The 10,211-nt window shown below is 33.1% G+C and overlaps 1 protein-coding gene across 1 annotated transcript; it reads left to right on the forward strand.

The window, feature by feature from the left end:
* The first annotated feature begins 212 nt into the window (after positions 1-212).
* On the forward strand, positions 213-6,196 carry LOC134272221 (ficolin-1-like). The gene is made up of 6 exons (XM_062754469.1): positions 213-313; positions 842-979; positions 3,328-3,482; positions 4,610-4,706; positions 4,825-4,989; positions 5,946-6,196. Exons 1-6 carry the CDS (start codon positions 238-240, stop codon positions 6,194-6,196), a joined length of 882 nt encoding a protein of 293 aa, XP_062610453.1. The 5' UTR covers positions 213-237.
* The last annotated feature ends 4,015 nt before the right edge of the window (positions 6,197-10,211 follow it).

The following is a 10,211-nucleotide window of genomic DNA, read 5'->3' on the forward strand; positions in this document are numbered from 1 at the left end:
TATTTAAGTTCTGATATTACATATTATAGCTTTTTATATTGTAGCATCAGCATGAAATATAAAAGCAATGCCCTTTGTCTAATTTGTCTTGAATGAACCAAACATACATGTAGGTAAAAATGATCATTGACAAGTTATTTACAATACTTCAATAATGATTATAGATATTCAGTATATATTTCTTAACACATTGTTTATTGTTTCAGCAGTTTAGAAGACACAAGAAAAAACATCAAAATGAAGGTTTTAACCCTACTTGTCATTTTGTTGATATATGAAGTAAATGGATTTCAGCCACATCATTCAGTAAAAGGTAAACAATAAATCAACATGCTATTTTTTTCACAAAAATTATATTTGTGTTTTACGCCTATTAATTCAATTCATATAACCACTGCAAAGATGTTTAATTCTTTAACCACTGCAATTTTTTTCCCTTGATTAATCACCGGTCACGGTAGCCTAGTGGTAGAGCGTTCGCTTCGTGATCGGGAGGCCCGGGTTCGATTCTCGATCGCGGCGCCGCGTCATACCTAAGACGTAAACATAGGTAGTGACTGTTCCTTCGCCAAGCGCTCGGCACTAGAAGTGAAAGTCACGGGTCTTTCGGATATGACCTTAAAATCGTAGGTCCCGTGTCACGGTAGGCGTTGGCACGATAAAGAACCCTCACTGCTCAATGGCCCTGAGTGCCGAGTATAGGTCTAAATTTGAAGCCCTTCACCGGCATCGGTGACGTCTCCATATAAGTGAAAAATTCTCAAGAGGGACGTTAAGCAATATACAATCAATCAATCCTTGATTAATCAGAGAGAAATAAGTAAAAATTATATTGTTTCAGATCAAATATCTAATTACTTGAAAACTGCTCCATGGGAACACGTCAAATCATTCGCCAAGATTAAGACACCGCTATCTATGGATATCACATCCAATTACAGGCTTCCTGCAGGAACCATTTTGAATGGCTTAAAAGTCGGTATGTTTAAAATAGGTCTTTATTCTTGAAAACTTTTTAAAGTATTATCGACTTCATACATGAATTATGGATTATATTGCAATATAATGCAAGTTTTTCGTTCAAATTAGAAAATAACATGTATTATACTATCTTAATTTGAGACGAGAGTAAGCTGTTTTGTCAATGAAATGAACATTGTCGGAAAATTGACCATATTTTAATAAAAAGTATTCATTAATTTTAATTTTATATTTTTAGAGACATTAAAAAAAACAAAGTTTGCAATTCAGTTGAGCAAAAAAATACACGTTCTGATATTGAATGTATTGAAACTTTACATATGTCACCCCTACTAATGTTATTGTGATTTAAATTCAAAACACGTGGTTTAGGTGTACCTATTCAAGGGTTATAGGGAAGAAATATGAATATAAATAAAATTGGTAGTAAACAGGAAATTGCTATAGTCTGTTTTTCTGAAAACATGTCCTGTGAAAAATGTGTTTCCACACCTTTCTGAAAGACTTTCATGATTTTCAACAGAAATTGGTGACTTAAGAGGGGGGATTAATAACAATTAATACATCTCATCGTAGTTTACTGCAAAAATTACAGCTCACTAGCGACCGATACGCTGGTAAAAATATGTAATATTATCTACACTGACAAACCTTTGTTTTCCTTACATGGCTATTGCTATTAATGCGCACAGAGGATCATACCACAAGCAACTGACCAATTGTTAATTGAATACATTTAAGCCAATAAATGTTTACATGTTACTTCGAACACGTGGTTCAGGTCATTCTATGATCATGTCAATGGAGTGAAAAATTAAATATTTACATTTGCAAATGTTTTCCTTTATATAACACTACTGAAGGCAAGCGTTTTTATAACTGTATAAATACAGGTATGGGGTCAAGAGGTCATAGATGTCGTTTGAATAAACGTTCGACGTAATTTTTCTGTGACGTCATTAAGGGTCGACGCGCGTTTATAGATTACATACATGCCGTTGGGTTTGAAAAATTAACACATTTCACACGTTAAAAGTAACAATCAGGCAAATATAAAGTATTAATAAGTCACAAATGTAAATATAAGTAATAAGGTATCATTTTTTGAGTTTTTTACTGAGATGTAAAACGGGTTGGCACATGATCAAATCTTCCATAGAGCCCTTCGGGCTTTATGGGATTTGATCACGTGACCAACCCGTTTTACATCTCAATAAAACTCAAAAAATGATACCTTATTTCTTAAATAAATGTTATTATGAACAAACTACAGACATTAGAAACTATCAAAAATATCACGGGCGTTTTTAGAGAAACATATGTTTAATAAAATGTATACGTAGTTAGTGTAAAGATCAGAACACACCAGCACTTCAAGGGTAAAGAAAACGAGCAGCTTCTTGTATGCATTTCAGGAGGCTAGGTGGTCAACAAATTGTTTTTAATTAACTACCAGATATAACTTAAATTTTGGGATATGATATATCAAGCTGACATTTGGCAAAGAAAAATTTCATTAATTTTAATTGTAAAATTTGATCATTTTATCATATCTTTATATGGAGCTCTTCTTCTAAAGGAGATTAAAAAAGTCTAAAAATGGCCGCGACCCCCCAGCCTCTTTAAATGGACAAAACAGTTTTTACATAACTATACTCGTGATCAAGTGTTTTGGTCAGGGAATCCACCTGACAATTGTATTCACCGATAGTACAATAAAGGAATTTATCAAGCGTTAAATTCTTGTAGTATTCTTATAGTAACCCATAATGCAATTTTCATTCATCTGATTTGTCAGTTCAGGTCACATTGGTGCCTCATTTGCTAATCTGAGGCCAAAAATATAGTCTGGTTCCCATGCAAAATCTTTGTTCAAAAAGAAATTTTAATGCATGACAGCAGAAAATTGTATTCTATAGAGTACTTATAATTTAAACTTGAATGAATTCAAGAAAGATCAATTGAAGTACATTTCTACAGAATGATAGTATAGGTTGGTGAAAACAAAAACGCAACATAACTTTCTGCTTACCATGTCTCCGCGTCCTGGTCACTTCCTAGCCATATTCCCGTGAATAATTTACCCTATCTCGCTGAAGCCTCGCAAACTCGCGTCAGAGGCACTGTCAGATGTACTCCAAACTCATCGGGTTTTATAATTTGCAGAACACCGAAAAATAAAAGGTTCCGAACACATTAGTTGGAGTGTATGTAGTTCTTCTCATTTTGGATTTATAATTCATTTTACTAAAGAAAATACCAAAAATGTAAACATTTATACTTTCAATTATTAGTTTTTTTTAGTTCCTCCGCATTTGTTTGATTACAAACTCCTTGACTTTGTAGTTACAGTTAAAGGTAAAACAGGGAAAAACTGTGTTGATATTTTAAAAAGAGATCTTTCTACCAAGAGAAAGGATGGTATTTATACAATCAACCCTGACAACAAAAATCCAGTAAAGGTGTATTGTGACATGACCACCGATGGAGGAGGTTGGACGGTAAATATACTTATAGTCATGTGGTCTGTGACTTCTTTTTTTTTTTTTTTTTTTTGAAATTTCAATAAGAACAAAAGAAAATTAAGATCAATACATATAATATAGAATCAAAGCAATGCAACATTATCCAGTTAATATTTCTAGGGATGTGAATGCGTTTAAATATGTTCCTGACAGTACGACCAAGATGAAGATAACGAACAGTAATCAGTCCTAAAAACAAAACAACCAACTTACAAACAAAATTAATCTGTAAACATGCAGGGCATAAATCAAGGACCCCTGAATGATTCAGAGGTGGGATCAGGCAATTAGGACCTCATGTCGACTGGTCAAAATATTCGTGAGCTCAATGTATTGATTGCAAAGACGGAAAACTTTGTAGTCAAATTAAGTAATGGATGAAGGGGGAAAAAAATGAAATATTCCAATTAAAATACGATCCTTGTTAGCAAGCCCATAAAGTTTCCGAAATGCCGAAAATAAATGGTAAGATGAATGCATTAAATTATTTTTAAAAGCCTGCCTCTATTTACAAATTCATTGTATTCAGAGTATGCTATTCAGTCTCGAAAAATGTTGGAATTATTTAAAGAATGGCTATATGATAGCTGATTAAAACTACACAAATGAGCGATGTAAAAGATCTTATCGTCTATAGTCAATAAAATACGAAAATAAGAAAAAGTTGTGGCAGACTCCACTAAACATGTTATTAACTGAGTTCACTGTGATACTAGTATATCGAATTGACATATGAATAGAATTAGTTGTCATTAATTCGATTCGGATGAGGTCGCATAATCTGAGGTTCCGTGTCGAAGAAGGTGTTGCCACAAAAAGATCCTCAAAGTTCATTTACCCTTAGTGCTGAGTATAGGTATGGATTTGTGGCCCTCCAGCAGCAAATAGCTGCATAACTGAAAAATTCTATAGAAAAGGGTGTTAAAAAAGCAACCCAAAAACATGCAAACTGTTGCTTATTGATAAAACGACGGCGATATATTTAAATGGAAGCTACAAAAAAGTATCTTCTTCATATTTCATGTTTTTGTATAAATTCTGCCACCTCTCACAATAAAAGTCATAAAATCTTTTTTTGTATTAATGAGAAAAATAAATTACAGGTAATTCAAAACAGGTATGATGGTTCAACTAATTTTTATCGCAACTGGAATGACTACAAGATAGGTTTTGGTAACATTTCGCGGGAATTTTGGCTTGGTAAGTAAAATAAATCCTTGACTTAAATTATGAAGCAAATTACCATTCATTTTATCAATATTTTAAACAATTGATTACCACAGTCTAATTGTATATGTTGCTATCTTTTTATAAACAGGGAATGACATAATTCATGCTTTAACTAAAAATGGTGACCAAGAACTTCGTATTGAAATGACAAAGTTTTCCGGATCAAAAGTTTATGCAAAGTACTCAAGCTTTTATATTGGTGAAGAATCCAAAAAGTATAAACTCTCAATCAGTGGATATAATGGTACCGCTGGTAATGTTTTTATATAGTAGTTAAATATATAAGTATTTCATAAATTATTTCTTAAAGTATTTAGAAAATATGCTTCCATAACTGTAAGAATATGTTTGTTCTTTTTTCTAGGATACAAAGAAGTCGTTTAATAAAAGCAAAAACAAAGTTAAAGTTAACTCTAATTATTCAAAAAGGATATACACTGTATTTCGCCTTGAAGAAATTCATAAACTTAATTTAAATTATTATATCTCTGTGAATTTGTTCTATATAAAATATAAAGAATTATTAAACATACTATCTTTTCCGAACTGCACATACCATGAGCTACATGTATCTGCCCATGGTGAAATAGTCATCAAACTATTTACTTGCAGCATTCTCGTTTTTGATCTCGGAAATCTTCTGATTTCATATGGATTGTATGACGTATATATTATGACGTAACAAAAGTAAAGTCAGCATCGGTATAATAAAACACCTATTTACTGACTATTCGGACATAAGCAAGTTTATCGTCCCCCTCGACTGCAAACTATTTCCCTTGGCTGCGCATCGGGAAATAGTTTGCTGTCTTGGGGGGACGATAATTTGCTATTGTCCTCATAGCCAGCAAATAGCTGTATTCTAATACTCTAACATTACCGAATCTGTATACTGTATATGATGTTTTCGTTTGTTCTCTCTTGAGAATTTTTCACTTGATATTGAGATGCCACCTCTTGCCGGTGTTGGGCTGCAAGTTTTGACCTGTATACTCGGCACTCAGAGCTACTCAGCAATGAGTGATCTTTATGTGCCGGCATCTACTACGACCTCGGTATATACGGTCTCATTGGAAGGACCGGTCTCCATGTCTCACAATGGAATTCGATCCTGAGGCGTTAGTATCAACTCATTACTCAATAACTCTAGAGCGGACGCTCTACCACTGCACCACCCCTGTCGCTCTATATGATAACTTGTTGTTACAGGAGATTACCTATTAGGTGGCCAAAACTTAAATGGAATGGCTTTCTCAACAAAGGACAAGGATAACGACAAGTTCATCAAGCGCCATTGCGCAAAAGTGGAATATGGTGCTTGGTGGTACAATCAATGTTCCTACTCCGATCTGAATGGAAGATACACTCCTAAACAACTGAATTCCGGCTACTATTTGTTCTGGGGAACATCGGCAGAGAACATGAAAACAACTAAGATGATGATTAGGACGAGATCCTGAAATAAAATAAATTAAGTACTGATTTTTTAAGTGATTTTTTTTGTTTATTCTCATTTTCCAATTTACTTTTCGAGCATTCTTCATTTCTTACTCAATGTATGCGAGTTAAATTTATTTAATCTTCTTAACCATTACAGGGATAAACATTCCAATATCCGTGAATTCTGGAGGTGAATTTGAATTTTGGAAAAAAATCTTGTTACTACTACTCATTACAATTCTCCAGTCGAGGTTGCAAATCTTTCCCGAAAACAAATGTGACAAGTTATTTTGAATTATTCATATTCTATGTATTTCTTTTCATTATCACTGCTGGTAAAGTGCAAATCGAGAAAATGTTGGTTTACTATTACCAACTACCATTGATTTACATCAACAAAGAAGTGTTTTGATATAACCTTCAGTATTGACTCAATATTTAATCAATACACACTATATTATTAATTAATTTATATGGAAAATTAAGGCTTAGTCAGTATATATAAAACAATAGCTGAGAAAGAACTTATCAAGTATATTTTTAATTTATTACAAAAATTATTTATCAGCATACTCTTCCCTTCTCCCTAACCTTGCTGTTAGCAACAATTCTTGCAGCTCTTAACTTCGGCTATTTCCGTGTCGCCGATATTGAACGATGTTTAATTCCAAAGAACTTTTGGACAAATTAAAATACATCTTTATACAGAACCATTCCCCACGATAAATTAAAGTCAAGGCTTTTGATATCATTGATAGCTGTTTTTTCAATAAAAATGTAACTCATAAATTAACTTATCTGGTCATCCGTCATTTGCAAAATTATTTTTTTAAAACACATTCTGATTGCACACACAAGTACTCTGAAGTTAACATCAAAGAGATGCTTGAGTTTCTGATTGACAATATATATGTGGTTTTTGGAGACCAGGTATTCCAACAATCTATTGGAATTTCCATGAGTACCAGTTGCGCTCCGTTATTAGCAGACCTATTTTTATCAAGCAGAATTTGTGCAAAATCTTTTGCGTGAAAAGAAAAAAAAAACACTTGCCTTAGCCTTCAACTTGACATTTAGATATATCGATATTGTCATTTAACAATAGCATAATCCATTCCTACGTCAATACGATATATCCTGGTGAGCTTAAGATAAAAGATAACACAGAGTCTGACACATTTGTTTCATACTTGCATATTTTACTTTAAAAAGACGTTAATTGTAATTTAACAACCAAGCTATATGATAAATGTGATGACTTTAACTTTTCTATCGTCAACTTCCCTTCCTTATGCAAGGATATACCTTTATTACCTGCATACGGAATATATATATATCTCTCAGTTGATTCGATACGCGAAAGCATGCTCTACGTATGAGCAATTTCTAAAACGGGGTAAATTATTGACAAGGAAGTTGATGAAACAAGAATTTCAGCAGTCTCGTTTAAAGTCATCATTTCGTAAGTTCTATGGTCGATACAATGACCTTGTCAGCAAATACAATTTATCATTGAGTCAAATGCTGACTGACGTTTTTCATAAACTTTTTGTTAGTCAATTATTTATCAATGAATTGACGACGGATTTTTTCCGTTATTTCTCGATCATGACAAGGAGCACACAGCGGGTGTGACCGGTCAGCAGGTGATGCTCATTCCTTCATGGCACCTGATACCACCTCTGATGTTTTGTTGATTTACATAGATTCACGTCTGTAAACTACGATTTACAATCGTAAACTATAGTTAAGAGTTGTTAAGAGGCCGTGTCAGTAACCATTGAGCTTTACATGGAAAGTCAAAAATTTTGAATTGGGCAAAAACCACCCTAAAATATTGGAAACAACAACAACAAAAAAAAAATTTAAGACAAATTTTACAAATTTATTCATCTTCATTGGTTTCCATGGCAACAAATGTGATTTGCGTAGTAAATTCTCAATGAAACATTGTAAAATAATACAAATTCAGACATATTCAAATGCAGAGTGGGGACTATTGGAAGGTCTAAATTTGTTTTTTGATACTGAAATAATGAAAGATGCATCAGAAGAAAATATCTTTATGTCTCTAAGTATTTTTTATGGTTGCTATGGTAACCGAAAAATGACAAGGTTTTCATGATGGGAATATCTGTGGAAAATTCAGTTTTTAAAAAGTTGAATACTTAAAAACGCAACTACCCTAGATATTGTATGCCATATCAAGTTAAAGATATATCCCAATACTATGAAAAAATAAAATAAAAATTGGTAGTCAGGTGTCCCAATTTTTTTTTCAGCAATCAAAATTGGCAATTTTTTCAAAACACTTTTAATGGATTTTTGCATGTTTTGGCAATTTTTTTATATTACATCAGATATTTGACAGTAAGATACCAAATTTACAGAAATATAGTACTTTACGATAATCTATGGTTTATGACTTTTTTTTTTACAAAACAATAGTAAAAATTTCTCCATAGCAACAAAATGTGTACCCTAGCAACCGACTTGACTGGGATCAGCAAAACATGAAACATACACCCACGAAAATAAAGCCTCTCAAGTGGAATATTTGGGTCATGGCATCCTTATCAACTGTCAACCCTGTTGTACTTACCCTATCATATAAGCAATAATAATTATCATTGCTGTACAATGTCTCATACAATATACCGGTTGTCAAAATGTGTACCAAATACGTGAAAACTTAACCATATGATAAAACGAAAGCCGATATGTTTGTCAAAATAACGCAACAACCCAAAGCTTTATCTACTAACTGGCTAATTTTCATTGCTATACCACGTTTGTTATTCATGCTATGAATCTAAAAACATGAAAAACAACGAGTAGTGTCGGTGAAACACAAGACGACCTTATACATGTACTTATTTGTGAAAATGAACATATACCTAAGCCTAAACATCAGCAAGGCTTCCTTGTGAAAACGAAGCTTAAAGCAACTTCATATTAATTAAAAGTTCATCTTGTTTTACTATCAAAGATCAATCAACCAGTCAAATATCAATGCTCACTATAAGTATTATAGCTATGAATGTACAACTAGGCACCACTATAGCATATCTGGTACCTTATTTCTAGACTAAATGTTTTCTGAAGTGTACAGTAAAATATTTTACAAAAATATTTTGCTAGAAATAATACTAACAAAATTAATGTCCTTCAATGTACATTTATGCATATAAGTAAACAAGAGGTATGACACATTTGATTTTAGATATTATCTACGTTAGTCTTAAAGTTTAAATTCTTTCATAAGCATTACATGTTTATGCAACCAACTAGAGCTAGAGCAGTACAAACAGGACAAATACCATGCACCCCCAACATGGGGCAAGATCACACACTATCAACAGTACTATATGATGAATTTATGGAGTTATTCAAGCATAAAATGGAGGTCACATGTAGCATCCTACGCATTTTACACAGCAGTCATATACAAACCATGCAAGCAAGTTATAATCTTTGAAACACTAGTCTAAACAAGTGGCCCAGGGACCACATCACTCACCTGAGCAACTGGCTAGGTAAAACCATTTTTGAATCAGTTCAGTATTGAAATATTTAAAGATGAAACTGTAGCCCCACTCTACCCCCAGGGGTTAGGATTAGAACAAAATTGAATTCACACTACCTGAAGATGCTTCCACATGAGTTTCATCTTTCCTGGCCCATTTCTTCTTGAGAAGAAGATTTTTAAATATGCATTTATTTTTTCACCAATTCGTAATTATCTCCTCTTCGAAGAGGACCATTTAAAAATCTGGAAACCCCTTTACCCAAGGATACTTTGTGGCAAGTTTGATTGAAATTGGCCAGTGGTTCTTGAGAAGAAGATAAAAATGTGAAAAGTTTATGCTGATGACAGACAACGGACAAATCTTGATTAGAAAAGCTCACTTGAGCCTTTGGCACAGGTGAGCTAAAAAGTTCATAACCATAAGATGATACTTGATGGACAAAAGACAGATAGCAATAAGTACCCAGATTAACTCAATTTAATTATTCAATCAAATCATATGAATA

Source organism: Saccostrea cucullata, unplaced genomic scaffold (assembly GCF_032062105.1).
Source record: "Saccostrea cucullata isolate Sc308-1 unplaced genomic scaffold, CSIRO_AGI_Scuc_v1 ctg2485, whole genome shotgun sequence".
Classification (NCBI taxonomy): Eukaryota; Metazoa; Mollusca; class Bivalvia; order Ostreida; family Ostreidae; genus Saccostrea; species Saccostrea cuccullata.